This window comes from Penicillium samsonianum, assembly GCF_028829775.1.
Source record: "Penicillium samsonianum strain IBT 33392 chromosome Unknown utg000002l_segment0_segment0, whole genome shotgun sequence".
Taxonomy (NCBI): Eukaryota; Fungi; Ascomycota; class Eurotiomycetes; order Eurotiales; family Aspergillaceae; genus Penicillium; species Penicillium samsonianum.
In genome coordinates, this window is record NW_026643260.1 from 804,748 (window position 1) to 821,680 (window position 16,933).

Below are 16,933 nucleotides of genomic sequence, written 5' to 3' on the forward strand. Positions count from 1 at the left end.
GGTTACCGAGGGAATATATAAAACTAGAACTCCTATAATAGTGAGGAGCAAAATGAAATGTAACAAGTGTAGATTTTGATAATAGTAACGCCAGGATGGCGTGAACGGGGGGTTCGCAGACCGGGAAGAGTTGGATTGAGCTGCCATTGATGCGAGGCCTGTGACTTGGGTCAGGACAGAGTCAAATGTGATATCTTTGGGTTATCTTTTATAGGTTAAACCGCCTCCTTGCTGCCCTGCTTTATTCGAGTTCATTTGTGATGATATATCTCAGCATATGATACGACCTCGGGCATTTCACTCCTTCATTGGAAAGTGGATATGTATAATATAGTCCAGAAATCTAGACAGATCCAATGGCTTGCATATATGTAAGGGTTAAAAAGTAAGGGTATGCTCCAAAATTATGGTAGCTGAATAGTGGTGGTCTGACTAATCCTCTGCCGTACCTTCCTTCTTAGGCAACACCCTTACCTGGATGGCGTTATGCCCAGGGACTGTCTGGCCATTAAAGCAGTCTCGCACGATGGTCACATTACTATCATCAGTGTTGTGAAGCGCCCAGTCAAATCGGCGCAATAGAATGGCCAGCCCAATGTAGAGCCAGCAGTAAGCCATACTATCTCTTGTCAGTAAAGCATACCTCTAGCAAAAAGAATAATGCATTAGCTTACTTGGGTCCTAGGCATCCCTGACTGCCTTTTGAAAATGGAACCAGAAAACGTTTCATCGCCGCTGACGGGGATATCCATCGTTCCGGATGAAAAACCAACGGATCGGGATAAATCTCGGCATCATGTAGGATAAAATGATTGGACATACTAACAGTGGTCTAGCACTTACGGTCAGTGAACGCTCTGTTTTCTAATGGGGGGATAAAACGAACACCAGCGGGAATCTTCCAGCCATGGCAGACTAGGTCCTCATCGGGCGCAATTCGGGGCAAACGTGAGGTCACCACGGCAGATAGTCGCAGGCCTTCTTTGATCACAGCGGTCTGTCACCGTTAGATTGGCCCCTTACTTAGTATGGCGCACCTACCAGGTAGGGTAATCGTTCCAGCTCCTCCCACGAGGGATTTGTATCTGTGTCTGGAAGGGCCATTTGCAGCTCCTCTTTGAGCCGACTGTGGACGTGCGAGTTGTGCAGAATATGGTACATCGTCAGGGCCATCACTTGTGATGGTGCGTCAGTCCCAGCTACCAGCAGGAACTTGGCCTCGTCGGTCAACCGGGCTAGCGTGCGCTCGCCGGGGGGCAATTTCTCATTGCGTATGAGATGCGCAATAATGGAAGTTTTGTCATCTGCAGAGGTTCTATAGACTAGTCTGGCCTGCTGTTCAATGTCCTAAAGATTGAGATCACCTTAGCACAATATATCCATTACTCGCGCTCGAGCGTAAGGTGAAGAAGGGACCCACCTTTTCAATTGCATTGATATGGAGAAATATCGGACAGAACCAGGTAGAGACAGATAGTGGTAATACTCTTGATATGGTATACAGCCAAGGGAAGTGACGTGTGATCAACAGCATCTCGAAGATGCTATTAACACCTTTCTTCCATTTGTCGCTCAACATTGGCTCCTGTAGCGTGTTGAACTGATAGTCTGTACCAAATACATACTGCGAGATGGTGTCGACAGCAAAGTTGACGAAGCAGGTATGTAGTTCAAGTGCATTTCCATTTTGCTGCGCTCGTTGAACATGCGTACATAGTAGATGCATTTTGGCATGTATGAGCGGCTCGCATGCACGGACGGCGTTCTTAGAGAAAAAGGAACTTAGACCGCCACGCCTCACACGGTGGTGTTTGGCTTCACTTGATGCAAATGACGTACCTGGTGCAACAGAAGACATAAACCAGGGGTCCTTGTGGCGGCACCGCGTCGGCCCAGCATATAGTGTGTCATAAAAGTCGGCGGTGTTGACGTGGACCTCATTGGGGCTAATGCGCACCAAAGGTCCATACAGCTTATGCAGCCGCTGGATCTCGTACATAAATTGGCCCCCGCAGAACACGTCGAAATAAGTCTCATACCATCGTGTGATTGCCGCCAGTCGAGGGCCAGGAATGCCTGCCAGGGGGCTTAAGTTGAGATTGTAGATAGCCACAGAGAGCAGTAGAGATATCATAGTGCCTACCAGACACAGGGCAGCAATTACGAGCACCATTGCGTGAGGGAAGTTGATACACGATGCTCCAGAGGTTCGGAATCAAGCCTTTAATACTAGAAATGGCACAAAAAATCACAGCATGCCAAGCAAGAGCGGTATTGGGAAGGGTATATTGCGATATAGGTTAAATAACCCCATGCAGCAGTCAAAGCATGTTTCGAACCTGCTGCAGCAAAGTGGCATGCCGATCCTTCAATCCTCATGTCGGACTCTTGTTAAACACCCGCCATTACAAGATACTTTCGACACGTTCCGGTAATCTACTGGCTCTTTTATGGAAAACAAATTATCGCTTCTGGATTGGCGTGCGAAACTAAGCAACTGTACGTGCCCAGTATAATTAGCGTTTTTGGAAAGAAGATATTGGCTCACGTATGGATATTGTCGTTATTTTCTCATTTCCCTTTTTTTAAATTTTTTTACTTCCCCCCGGCAGGCGATTTTCAAAATCAGAAGCCCACAGTAACAACACTATACTCCTAGTCTCAGTGGTAAAGAATATCCGCCAACGGGCTCTTTGACCTCAGGATCTGCCGTTCGAACAGGAAACAAGGTTACAGTGCGATTCCTGCAAAGTATTGACAAAACTGGTCATTTGGTTTAGGTGAAGGTGATTAGGCCACACTTAGGTACGAACAGTAGGTATCCTTCAAGGTAGTAGTTACTAATAAATTTTGGTTTTAAACGCTTTTTAGTCATTTATTCCACGGTTTTTGTAATCTGACTTTTCGTAGTCCTTTCTAATTAGCATTATACCATAGTTCATTGATATACATATATGGTGAGGCGACAGAACACAGTAATGGTGTTCGTCTGTAGATCCAAATTCAAGGCTATCTATAACCTCTGCTGTGGCCAAAGAGGTACTTGGAGTAATGACTATATGCTGTATTACATTATTTTTCTTACCGACATTACTCGTTAAAGGCTCACTTAAGCTAAAGAATCTAGATCCTATTCTTATGCTTGATGAGTCTCCTAGTAGATCTCTCGAATGCTACATAAATCGATTTTTTGTCACTGCAGATCATTATCGGTGAAGATAGCGGCTGCATAATAACCTTCGTAATTCACAAGCGAGCTGCGCAGTCCGGGGCACCATAGTAAATGCGATATACGCTACATTTATATCTCAACAACCACGTTCTTGTTTTGTTTCATTGCTTGTCGATAGCTATTGATAAGTATTTTTAGTAGCATATATTAATTTCGAATAAATCGAAAACTTGCAGTGTTATGGTATAGAAAATTACAGCGCTGAACTTCATCAAAATATATATCTCAGTTACCAAATCATCAAATTTCTCGAAACTCTCTAAAATTGCTAGATGTCGTATAAAAAGTACTAGGCTATAAGGAAAAGTCCCTATAGACCACTGTTGTTGAAATAACGAGATCTAATTTACCGCATTTACTATATGTATTGGATTGCGCAGCTCGCTTGTGCGCGCAGCTCGTATATGAATTACGTTAGCGGCAGCATAATAAAGTCTTTCTTGGTGTGACTATAGCTAGCTGAGGCATTCCCCCTTTCGTGTGCACCTCCCCAGCATCTATAAAGTAGCGCAGAGGCCACCTAGCCTGACAAGGACTCTGCTCTCCAGTTGCTCTATTATCATGGATCTTTTCACAGCCAAAACTGCGATTAACTTCGCCCTTCCACCACTGGACCTTTTCAAGTTCCCCCCAAGCCAGCCTCACAAGCCGGCCACACGTCTCCCTCTTCCGCCCACGGATACTTCCGCGGCAATGTTTTTCCAGCCGTTTATGATCAATCCGAAACTTTTCCGCCTCTCTCTCGATCTTAAGCTCGTTCTCACTTTCGCGACGGTATATACTACCACAGTTCTACTTTTGAATCAATTCAATACTACCCGACAGTATCGGCCATGGGCTTTCAGCAAAACCTTCATATTCAAGACTCTAGTGGTAACGCATAACGCCTTCCTAGCGTTGTACTCTGCATGGACTTTGTGTGGAATGTTCTACGTTCTATATAGCTATTGGCCTTCGGCAGTAGCAGAGGAAGGACCTAATTACTACGCCTGTTTAGCGGAATACTTTTGTGAAGTCGAGTCAAGTTCGTTTCTCGGTAAGCCTTTGATCATCAACTAGGATCTTATATATAACAATCAGTCGTCTAACCGCTTATACCTTTTCTTAGTTTTAAAGAGCTCAAAAAGTTTTTGGGAAGGAGGCTGCGGTTACTTAGGCTGGCTTTTCTATATGAGCAAGTTCTACGAGATTATAGACACTCTGATAATTCTCGCACGCGGGAAAAAAAGCTCAACTTTACAAACATATCATCACGCCGGTGTGATTATTTGTGGATGGGCAACGATGAGATATGAATCCCCGCTGGGCTTTGTTGCGGTGCTATTGAATGCGGGAATCCATACTTTGATGGTAAATCGGCCCAACCGTTTGTCTGCGTCGATATACTATGCTAACAATTTATCATCATATTCTAGTACTCATACTTCACCATCCAAAGCCTCGGGGTTTCTGTCTCTATAGGTGTTAAGCGCGCTCTAACCAGCATTCAAATCGCCCAGTTCTTAGTGGGACTGGCCTGGGGCCACTGTGTGCTCTTCGTGCGTTATAAGGTCCCTATAGAGGTGGCAGAAAACAGTCTCAACAACGACCCGGCGCCAACATTGCACTTTCCCATAAGCCACAATACCTCTTCAACCGGGGAATTTTATGGCAAGGCCGGAAAATTGGCTAGCGATAGTAGAATTACATGCTTGAGTGACAGTGGAGAGGCTTTCTGCCTTACTGTGGGAAGCATTTATCTCGTCCCTTTGATCATCCTTTTTGTGCAATTTTTCATAAAATCCTACAAGACGAACACGAAGCCGATTTCTCTGAATCAACAAAGTCCTGCCGCTAAGAAAACTCATTTTTTAGCTCCCACTAGCAAAAAGCCAGACGGCGGCAGTCAAGAGTCGTTGAACTTAAAAAATTCAACCTATCTTGTCGGAGTTCCTTTGGTAGCTCTGATTAGTCTTTTGTGGGTTCCTCTTCGTAAAGAGACCTTTTGTTTTGCCTTTATCTATGGATACACACGAGCTCTTGCCGTGACGACTGGTGAGTTCCTCTAACAGTCACTTCTTTCCCGTTGCACTCAAGTAATGAAATATCTCAACAGGTTATCATCGCCTCTGGGCACACAGAGCTTATACTGCTAGTCCACTCTTGAAAGTGATTCTTGCGGTCATCGGCGCTGGCGCGGGACAGGACCCTATCAAAAAATGGTGTCGCGACCACCGGGCCCATCATCGCTATGTTGATACTGATCAAGATCCGTACAATATAAAACGGGGATTCTTCCATGCGCATATGGGATGGCTCTTGTTTGAAAAACCATATTCCCCATATGACGTCTCGACTACACGCCACGTGGATATGAGTGACCTCAAATCTGATCCTATCGTGGAATGGCAGCGCAAATACTATTTCCCCCTGGCATTCCTTATTGGTTACGTCCTCCCCACGGTTGTCTGTGGCCTATACTTTGGTGACTATATTGGTGGTTTCGTCGTGGCAGGCTGTATAGGCACAGCCGGTCAACTACAGGGCGTATTTTGTGTGAATTCTGTCGCGCACTGGTTCGGGGATCAGCCTTATGGAATCGGGAAATCTCCCCGAGATCACCCTTTGACCGGTCTCCTCACCCTTGGAGAAGGATATCATAATTTTCATCATGAATTCCCAATCGATTATCGGAATGGGGTTCGATGGTATGACTTTGACCCGACCAAGTGGTTGATCTGGACGTGTTATCAGATTGGGCTTGCCTCTAATCTAAGACGTTTCCCGCAAAATGAGATTCAGAAAGGGAGGCTACAGCGAAGACAGGAGAAATTGGAGAAGGAGTGTGAGATGGTTGACTGGGGTGTGCCGCTGGAGGAACTTCCAGTTATGGAGTGGGAAGAGTTCCAACAACAGGCGAGGACAGGATGTAATCTCATAGTTATCAGGGGGGTTGTTCATGATGTTTCAGCTTTTGTGACAGAGCACCCGGGAGGTACAGCCATGATCATAGGGGCGATAGGGAAAGACGCAACCGAGACGTTTGAGGGAGGGGTATATGGTCATTCGGGGGCGGCCTTTAACCTTTTGGATACGATGCGGATAGCTGTGATTAGAGAAACCCATTTAGGATAGAAATTACTGATAGGTGTGGAGAAATTGATTCCGGTTGAATAGTGTTGAGAATACGGAGAAGAGGATATAGATTATTTAGACAGCATCAACCAGGTTCAATTGCACACCTACATTAAATCGAGAAATACGTGTCCTCATAGAGACGTGAATTGAGCAGATCGGTAGCATTAGGGCGTTGCTCGGCTTGTTGGAGAAAGTGGGACAGGGAGCGTAGGATGTGTTGGGCCACCACAATGGTTCCGTCATAGAAGGTGTGGACCATGTTGGAGTAGGAGGTTTGATGTATGAAATCTTGAGAATAGGATTGAAGAGTTTTAAAGTGATATGAAAGTGCTTACCAGCTTTGCTAATCTCATAATGACTTCGCCATAAACCGCAATTGGGGCCAAACCTGTTGTGGTGGCCTCAGGCCGCCAGTGATGCCTCAGGCATCAACCCCTCGTTGCTAGATAGATAGTCGGGCTGTTTGCTCCCAGTAGGAATCAACTCTCTCCCTCCTTCCCTTTGGCCCCTACATAGCGTAGCGCCCAAGAGGTTATGAGCCCTCTGCTTTTCAAAGCTTTCATCCTGTAAAAAGGAGGCATTTTCATCTTTACTTTTTCATCTGTACTGTGCAGAGAGAGTCGCAGTGCAGAATTTTCATCTGATTGGTGGAGCAACCCCTCTGTGGGACCACGATCAACCCTTTCGACCCCACTGCGGGAAAAACCAACCAACCATACGACGGAAAAACCGTCCAATCAACATCGATCTACATAGATCAGATCATTCAACAACATCAAAACGACCTTTGACCACCGGAGTCAGCAAAAATGGCATCCAGCAATGGTGGTGAAGGACCCTCAGGGACCAATACAGGCCCCGCGACACCGATCGCAACCAACAACACAACCACTGCCCCCCTGTACGGAACTGGAGCACCAGAAGACAGAGACTGGGACACAGTGGAAGACGTGACAGATACAATCGGAGATCAAGGTGAAGGACTGCCGGCGATTGGCAGCTTCGTACTTTACAAGCTTGAACCACTTCTCAAAGAGAAGGAAGATTTCGACAACTGGTTCAATGCTGTCTCACGAATCCTCGAAGGTCACGGCCTTCAGCGTCTAATTGACAAAAACATACTACGACCAACCCGAAACTCACCGAATGCGGAAACATGGATGAAGCTTAGCATGCAAGTCAGTTCCTGGCTTCGTATCTGCATTGACCCCGACGTCGCGAAATACATTACTTCGAGCGGAAAGCGAACCAAGTGGGCGGATGACTTTATGCATGAATGCAAGCTTCACATGCGTGGTGAGGGACATGGCGCACTGAGTGCAGCAATGGTCAAATTTATGGGAACGAAGAAAGCTGAGTTCTCAACAACCACAGAGTTTATTGAAGCTCTACAACAAAGATTCAAAACGGCCAATGATCTTAAAGCCGGCCTACCCCCGTACGCGGCTATTGTGATCATGGTTACGCAGCTACAGGAGATCACTGAGCTACGTAGCGCCATCGAGATCAAGAACAACGAGCTGAAATCGATCAAAGATCCGTCTGCAGAGTTGACAATTCAGGATTTCTTCCTATACTGCTCTGAGATGAAGGATAAGATCAAAGAATTCGGCATTGACGGCGGCTTCGGTGCCAATGCGACAGCCACAAAGACACCGAAGCAGGGACAACAGCAATCCCAGTCTTCAACCGAGAAGAAGGACAAGCTTACCAATGCTCCCCCACCCGGTAAATCAGCATGGAAGCATGTTAACGAATGGAAGAAACACAAAACCCAGCGTACAGCTACTGGCAATTGCTCCTATTGTGGAGGACAAGGCCATGATGCTAAGGACTGCTACTATCTAGTGGCTGACGATCGTCCTTCGAACTGGAAACCGAAGCCTGGCTTATGGTACTGGAAGATAAAAGAGCACTTTCATGAAGATAAAAGCCAGCAACTGACGGGCAAGCCTACTGAGCGAACCAAGCAGGCTAACTTCGACGCCGTCGCTTCATCTGCAACATCAAAGGATGACAAAGTGTACGACTTCGCCGGCATGGCGGTTGCACTTGACGATCCAATTGTCAATGCAGTTGATACTGCAAACAAGATTCAGACCGAAGATGTCTACGCACCAGACAATATTGAAACGGTCTATATTCCAGACAACATCCAGACTATCCTGGAAGATGACACCGAGTCATCTGGCTTCGCCGGCTCGGCAACAACTTCATCTACTCGCCAGCTTCGTGCCGGCATTGACTGGATCCTGGATTCAGGATCATCGTGGCATATCTGTACAAACAGAGAGCTCTTCATTACATACGACGAATACAAACCTGGCACAGCGCCAGGATGGGATTCAAGCACGGGACATGGAGCCGAAGCAATTGGTCATGGAGATATCATTCTTCCGATTCGAAAGCCAGATGGTTCTCGCCATGAACTAAAGCTCCATTGTCAATACAGACCAGGCAACAAATTCAGCCTTCTTGGATACCTTGCCGCTCACATAACACACGGCATGATCTGGAACCCAGAAGACATGCTAATCAAAACCAAAGAAGGGACTGTTGGCTACACATTCGTGGCGAAGAACGTCCCATTCATTGAGCTTGCCAACGAGCCATTCCCAGTCCAATATCAAGACGATGACAAAGAAACCGGTGTTGCATACACAACGATCTCTGCTGAACTAGCCCATCGTCGACTGGGCCATGCCGGAAGCTACAAAGGAAGAATCAACAAGGACAAGCTTGGTTGTGACGTCGGTAGCGAGCACTATGACTGTGAAGCATGCGGCAAAGGGAAGTCGAAGAAGATCATCTCCCGGGACCGCCAAGCTAGATCAACTAAGGTTGGACAACTTCTTCATGTTGATCTTCATCCTGTCAAGCCTAAGGGTATTGGCAAAGACGGCAAATACGACAGAGAGCATACAATGATCATCACAGATGACTACTCTCGATTCCGAGTGGCCCTTCATCTCGCCAAAAAGAGTGATGCTTCGCGAGTCCTACAAGAATGGACAGAGCAATTTAAAGAGCATACTAGTTACTACCCCACTGAATGGAGATTTGACAACGGCACAGAGTTTCACAAATTCACCAAGTGGGCAAAGAGCAAGTTGATGCTTGTCAGTCCTTCTGCGGCGTACGCTCATGAACAAAACGGCGTATCTGAATTCAGCGGTCACTATATCATGCAAGTGGCAAGGACAATACACCTTGACGCAGAGATAGCACCGAAGGAGCTGTGGACAGAGGCAGTTAGCGCCGGCACCTACATCATCAATCGACTGTCTCGCTCGGGGGGTGAAGCACCAATTCTAGCTTGGAGAAAAGCTATGAACCTTCGTGGAGACGAAAGCACAGTCAACCTGTCATTCTTACGAGTATGGTACTCGAAAGCTTACGTCCATAAGCCAAAAGAAACCCGTATTCAAAGCATGAAGATGGATCCTCGAGCATGGATCGGTTATCTGGTGGGATATGAAGGTGACAACGGTCATTGCTACCGCATTTACAATCCTACCACAAAGAAGGTTTCTATTCATAGAGACGTTGTCTTCTTTGAACCAAGAGCACCACAGTCGTATGACGGTGCTAATGACATCAAGATCGGTGAGGAAATCATTGATGGACCGCCGCCTGGCAAGACACAGTTCTCAATCAGCGAGCCAGTTTTCAAAACGACTCGCCAAGCGATGAAAGATCTCTCTGTTGCACCAATTACACCAGGAAAGATCATTGGAGAGATCACTGATCAAGGACATGTTAGCTCAGGGGAAGAGCACCAGGATCACCTGGATGCTTCATTGTTTTCGGAAGGAAGCTCTGTCAATACAGAGGAAGCTGAATTGTTCTACAATACACAGGAGGATACCCTAGAAAATAGGGTACAAGCATTACGACTGAAAGAGCCAGAGACGCCAATTCGTCAAGTTCAACAACAAGCTTCTCCTCCAAGAACAGGGCAAGTTCACCAGCAACAAGCTTACCGTCAAGAGAGAATTGACTACCCTGGACTGCCAGAGATCTATGAAGAACCGGCTACGCCTTCTCCTACGCCGTCACCATTGACAGGCACCCAACAAAACCAGATCAACCTCGCGAGACAGGTGGTTGAAAACGAGATCCGACCATCACCGAACCCGGCCCGTCTCGATCCACCGGAAAGATTCCAACCTACGAATGCGACCCCCACTACCACCGCCGTACGACGATCTCCACGATCAACGAAGGGCCAGAGCCCAGAACGATACCAAGACTTGAAGTGGAAGAAATACGGCGAACCGGACCGAAGTGGAGGATCACAATGCGCCGTGGTAGGATCGGTGGCAAGTGGTGGAGATAGAGATGGAGACATGGGATTGATGCCAAACGACTACTGGATGAATTCGCCATTTGGCGTTGGTTTTGCCATGTCATCGACCGAGACAGGACCTGATCAAGGCTCTATCCCAACTAGTCAAGATGCTACCTCAACGGGACATTTGAAATCATGGCAAGTGAAGATTCCACGTACCTACGCGGAAGCGATGGCATCTCCACATAAGAAAGAATGGCTTGGTGCGATGCAGGTGCAGATCAAGAAGCTTCATACCGCAAATGCATTCGAATACATTGATCGTCCACCATCTGGAGCTACCATTCTACCCGGCAAATGGGTGTTCGATCTCAAGATCGATAAGAACAACACTGTTCTGGAATTCAGAGCCCGATGGGTCATCTGTGGAAACCGTCAACGCCCCGGATTCGACTTCGACGAGAACTACGCGCCAGTTGCAAGAGCAGAGACGATGAGACTCTTCTTAAGCGTCGTATCTATCAAGAATATGATCCTCGAACAAGTGGATTATACGGCAGCCTATCTCAATGCAGCAATTGACAACCGAGCGATCTTCATGAAACAACCGACAGGCTTCGAAGAAGGAGACAAAGTCTGTATTCTTTTACAAGCCCTTTATGGCCTTCGACAAGCTGGTCATCTGTGGTACAAAACCATTGCCACAGCATTGAAAGAGATGGGATTCCAACCGCTTGAAGATGAGCCCTGCATTATGATCCACAAGGAGAGAAACGTCTGGATCTTGCTCTATGTTGACGACACATTGATCGCTGCATCTGACGAAGAAGGAATTGCTTGGTTCAAAAGCAAGATCCCATTCAAATACCGAGATCTCGGCAAGCCAGATCGCTTTCTGGGTAGTAGCCTCTCTCGTGGTAGACATGGCATATTCCTCAGCCAAAGTGCATATGCAGAAGAAATCATCGTCAAAGCTGGCTTGCAAACTGCAGCTGCCGTCTATCTCCCAATGAAGACGACATACAAATCACCAGCAATAACCAATTCGAAAAACGACAAGGATGTACGGAGAGATGACAACGATCTCCAGGAAGATCAACCTTCAATCTCAACTACAGAAGCAAAAGCATACGTTGAAGACATCGGCAAGCTAGGATGGTTGACAGATAAGTCTCGCCCAGATATCGCCCTCGCAGTCAATAAGCTTCAACGACGAGCATCAGCACCAAGACAGGAGGATGTCGAGGCATTAAAACAACTGAATCGTTATGTGAAAGGAACAATGCACCTTGGTATTTTACTAGGTGGAAAACCAGAGGAAGGCTTATATGGCTATGTCGATGCTTCATATCAAGATTGTGAAGACGGTAAGAGCACGGAGGCGTTTATCTTCTATTACGCTGGTGGCCCAATCAGCTGGTCATCTCGGAAAGAAGAGATTGTCGCGAGAAGCAGCACTGCCGCCGAGTACGTCGCTTTTGATGCCGCGATCAGGGAGTGTATGTGGTTGTTGAAAATCCTGCACCAAATGGGGATCGAACAAGAACTTCCGATCACACTGTACACCGACAGTGATAACGCGGTGTCGATCATGAAGAAAGATAACTACGCAAAGGGGACGAAATGGATTGACGCAAGATACCACTTTGTACGACATGCAGTCAGAGAAGGCATCGTTCGACTGGAACTAATCGCAAGCGCCAACAACATTGCGGATACCCTGACGAAACCACTCGCGAAGGAGCTCTTCGAACCAATGAGAGCAAGGATGATGGCGAAATCAGCCAATGACAACGACGTTGAACGATGAAATTGATGAAGGATGAATTCCAACATACATACAAATGAAAATGACAAAAACAAAGGGAATGAATTGAGAAGAAACCAGTGGAAAATGAGCTGGAAAAACCTACAAAAACATGTGATTTTTACTATGTAAACCGGAATGGTTGCATATGTTAGAGAGAGATTTCCTCGGGATTTGTGCCTGGGGGGGTGTGTTGTGGTGGCCTCAGGCCGCCAGTGATGCCTCAGGCATCAACCCCTCGTTGCTAGATAGATAGTCGGGCTGTTTGCTCCCAGTAGGAATCAACTCTCTCCCTCCTTCCCTTTGGCCCCTACATAGCGTAGCGCCCAAGAAAACCCTCGCCCCAACCCCCAAACCGCAACCGCACTGCGGTTTTTGATGGGTTCTGTTGGGGCCCCCAAAAAACCATTTAAAACCCATTTTTGCATAATTTTGCATAATTTTACATAAAATTCATTATAATTAATTACCGTATTGTAATCAAATAGTACCGATGATATTTTTATCACCTATGACCTTAAATTACTACTAAATTAATGATATATTTAGATTTATATATGTATAAGATTTACCAAAATTACTAGGCCTGTAATTAATAAACCACTTGGGGCCCCAAGAACCATTGCGGTTTGAAAGTAAAAACCCATAAACCATTGCGGTTTATAGACCTCGCCCCAAAACCTGCCCCAATTGCGGTTTGGGGTGGGGTGGTTTATGGGTTTTGCGGTTTATGGCGAAGTCTAGTCGAGGGCGTGGATGTGGAGGGAAACGGGCGCGGGGAGGTGTATGAAAAGAAGCATACGCAATTTGTAGAGTAGATCAATGCAGAAATCAATGAAATGTACGATTCTTTCTCATTAAAATGCATGTTTTTTTACTATGTAAACCAGAATTATATGGTGGTGGCAGAATATATGGCAGAAAACTTTACAGTGGCAGAGAAGTATGGCAAAATTCAGTATCGCACCCGATCGGGAAGGTGGTGACTGAATTTTCAGGCAGGGGAGGTGGTAGTTATGATCCGGGGGTGGTTGTAACAACACCGTATAGAAATTATAGGGGAGACTAAACTCACAGGGTTTCAATCTCGTGAAGAGGTCACGCTAAGAATAGAGGTCCGTTTTTAGATAACATAATTTACTGTTTAATACGGGTAAGGTCTCGACCGGTCGGCGACCATTCATGCCTCCTCCGTCAACCGCAACCACCCGCACGCAGGCTTCGTTCACACATGTATACAAACCACGTACCATGTCGGATGAATCATTGCCAGTACTACCACCTTGAAAATCTCCATTATCCAAAGAACGAGTCGCTTTGGAACTACGACGCGTGATACTGCGACGACTGGCGAGCTGGTGCAGGGACGAACACGTATTGGATCAAAGAAGCAAGCAGCTAAAATGCCGCCAGAGAGTAATGGAAGTTGATGCGGGGAAATACTGAAAGGGAGCAACGGAGGCAGCGGGATCCATTCATTACTGGCGTTTCATGACGGTTATTCGTGAGATTTTGGGCACTTTCTTTTGGCAAAACGCCGTTTTCCTTTGTATTGGTTACTTACTGCGATCTGGGCCGCGTTTTTCGGTTAGTTAGCCCTTGCTTCCCCATCCGAAGGAAGCGCCTACATAGCGCGGCGATTACTAGCTGGGCTGCACTAGGTTAATAGAGTTATCATCATCATCATCAAGGGCCTACGTTGCTGAAGAAATGAACGGTATCCGGTTTCAATCCGGAATATGGCGAGTCTAGACCGTGAAGCTGCGAGGATAAATAATGGCCTACATGATGTCAATCAAACCTGACCCATGGAAAACTTTCCGCCCGATAGATGTTATGGATGGTTAGAGATCCTCAGATAAGGCTCCATTGACATCATACAACATAATTTGCACGGCATAAAGTCTGAATAACGCTCATCTGCAGAACAGAAGTGACACCACAAACAATGGCTTCGAAAAATCAGTCCAACATATCGAAAGACTGGGAAGGTCCCTCAGCACTAGGCCAGTACTATAATACCTTTGAGCGGATTTCAAAACTGCTGGCAGCTGCTAGCCAAGATGATGTGCAAGCTGGGTCCATAGTGGCTCTTCGATCAGTGGGTGGGTTATGCATTGTGCATGACGACCTTTTGGGCAAAGGCGTTGATGCCCTCAACGGCAACGAGAGCGTTCGTTTGAGAGATACCAAGGTACTTTTGGGTTATCGGAAAGGTTTGACAGCTAAAGAGCTCAGAGATTCAACTGCTGCCACTAAGGGCTTTTTACTTGCAGCTGCACTGAAGCTCTGTGAGTATGATGAAAGTGCTGCTGGTGAGACCCTTTACTACATGGCTTCGTCGGAGGGGGGAAGGGAGAAAACAACTACACCCAAACAACTTTCGAAGTTGATATCTGGTAGGTGGTCAAATGGAAAGTCATACTCGCAAATCAAGCCCATGAAGTCTATATTCAAAGTTAGAGCCTTCCAGCTAATTATAAAATAGTACTTTCAGGGCACTGTCAAGATGTTTTAGCGGAGACTGAAACTGATACCACCAGCAATCTGCTCAATGCTCTCTATGATTTGGGATGTCTCAACTCATATTCCCAAGAAGCCGTCTGGTTTCGATATCAACCGAGTAAATTTGGTGAAATCATTTGCAAAGCCCTAAGCGCTTTGCGAGACGACGAAATCGCCTTCATGGAGATACGCGGTTCCATAAGTCTATACTGGATTACTCTTTGCCTTTCATGGCTCAACAAAGACTCCGTGAGCCTGTTCTCAAATGGCAAATGCTTTCTCGGGAATAGCATATCCAAACTCAGGATCATTATTACAGAAGAGGGTCAAGAAGCTGCTTTGGAACCAAATTCTATCAACAGTCAAACAGCTGACTGGGCGTTCCACACATGGAAACAGAAATCGATCGTGCCTGATATTGTGACAAACGCGGAATCTCTTGGGTTCATTGAATCCGCCAAGTTGATTCCAGCAAGTGCTACCCGAAACTATTATCTTAACATCTTGGGCTCCGATGAAGCAGTGGCAATACTTGGCTTGTGGCACATACTTATATGACTGTTGCTCTTGATCACTCGATGATCACAGAGAGTCATATCGAGCAACCTTTAAGAACCGTCATGCGCACCTATATCATCCAGAATCATTTAGCAAAGTGTTCGCTGACTTCTTACGGATGGAATTCTTCTGCAAGCCTGATTCTTAGTATACCTGATTCGGTTAAGGAAGACTTACAGAACTGCATACGAGGCAAGTGTCGGAGACATACCATGGGTAATAGCCAGGAGGACTTGAATTCATCGACTCGGCGCGTGGAAATCCACGTGCAAGAGATTTTGAGCAATCCTTCTCAAGGACAACCTATGGAAAATGCAGATGGATGGATGACAGTAATTGCCCACGCTCAAAATCACTTGACAAACGTTTTGAGACGCCTTCCGAGGCAACGAAGGACAACCTATTCTCCGGAAATTTACAAGATAATCAACTCTGCGTCCCTCGCAATAGCTGCACAGGCTTTATTGAATATGTTTTTACGGTCCTCAAGTACTGGACAGGGAGAATCCTCCAACAACCTCCCGCTACATTTCGACGTGGACAAAGATTTTTCATCTTTTTGGGATTCTACATTTGGCCTGCCATCCCGTCCAAACAGGAATATGCCGCTTAGCGTTGCTCTCTTGAGGGCTGCCATTCTTAATGCCGCGCTTGAATTTCCTCCTCAGCTACCAGGAGATGCATCCTCAATTGCTGCATGCACCAGGGGCGTGTTGCCCTAATGGCCCCTTTGATGAGCCCTTCAATGGAAAAGAAAGGCATTCTTGATGTCTATGTCCGTCCAGGGACAGTAAACTATGAGGGAGATACTTTCAGAGCTATCGTCGAAGAGGTTGACTATTATACAGGTGATCTACACACGACTATTGACAGTGTAGATTGCCTGCAAACAGTCTTTCGGGTCGATGGTGACACTCTCCGCATGAGGACAGCAATTACCTGCAGAGACCCAAAACAACCGGCCTTTACTGTCTCTTACACGAAGTCGATTTCACAACTCGCGAGTACCCCAAAAGTCAATAGGTTGTCGGAAGAAGAAATGCGTCGTTATAATTACGAGGACACTGAAGAGCACTCTGAAGTTATGGGCGTAGCAGAACGGTCAGATTTGTGGGAACTCGTCAGGCAGCATGTCCCACAATTCGACATTCCGCCTTCGCGACCAAATCAAAAATTACAATATTTTGAAGTTGATCCACGTCAAGAAGCCCCTGCCATCGTCTGCACTCCGGAATCTCTGAAGCTCGAAATCCAGTTCTTTATCTGCTTCCCAGGAACAACAAGGTTAAATGATAAATTTTACATACAAGGAAATATCTCCCTTACTGAATGTCAGACAGTCATTCTGCGGCGCATTTTTTTCGAAGCATTATCATTTGAGCAGATGCACCGCGCCCTTATTCTTCCATTGAGACGAGGGGGG

The 16,933-nt window shown here is 46.4% G+C and overlaps 4 protein-coding genes across 4 annotated transcripts; 3 read left to right on the forward strand and 1 right to left on the reverse strand.

The window, feature by feature from the left end:
- Window positions 1-432: 432 nt before the first annotated feature.
- On the reverse strand, window positions 433-2,173 carry N7471_002152 (cytochrome P450; the record flags this gene model as incomplete). The annotated part of the gene is made up of 5 exons (XM_057274872.1): window positions 433-619; window positions 675-832; window positions 887-997; window positions 1,042-1,347; window positions 1,421-2,173. The coding sequence occupies 5 exons, from the start codon at window positions 2,171-2,173 to the stop codon at window positions 433-435; spliced, it is 1,515 nt and encodes a 504-aa protein (XP_057139510.1).
- Window positions 2,174-3,793: 1,620 nt separating this feature from the next.
- On the forward strand, window positions 3,794-6,346 carry N7471_002153 (uncharacterized protein; the record flags this gene model as incomplete). Its single annotated transcript, XM_057274873.1, has 4 exons — window positions 3,794-4,268; window positions 4,341-4,582; window positions 4,648-5,266; window positions 5,328-6,346. The coding sequence occupies 4 exons, from the start codon at window positions 3,794-3,796 to the stop codon at window positions 6,344-6,346; spliced, it is 2,355 nt and encodes a 784-aa protein (XP_057139511.1).
- Window positions 6,347-7,158: 812 nt separating this feature from the next.
- On the forward strand, window positions 7,159-12,450 carry N7471_002154 (uncharacterized protein; the record flags this gene model as incomplete). The annotated part of the gene is made up of 1 exon (XM_057274874.1): window positions 7,159-12,450. One exon carries the CDS (start codon window positions 7,159-7,161, stop codon window positions 12,448-12,450), a length of 5,292 nt encoding a protein of 1,763 aa, XP_057139512.1.
- Window positions 12,451-14,395: 1,945 nt separating this feature from the next.
- N7471_002155 (uncharacterized protein) lies at window positions 14,396-15,510 on the forward strand (the record flags this gene model as incomplete). The annotated part of the gene is made up of 2 exons (XM_057274875.1): window positions 14,396-14,846; window positions 14,966-15,510. 2 exons carry the CDS (start codon window positions 14,396-14,398, stop codon window positions 15,508-15,510), a joined length of 996 nt encoding a protein of 331 aa, XP_057139513.1.
- Between the last annotated feature and the right edge of the window lie 1,423 nt (window positions 15,511-16,933).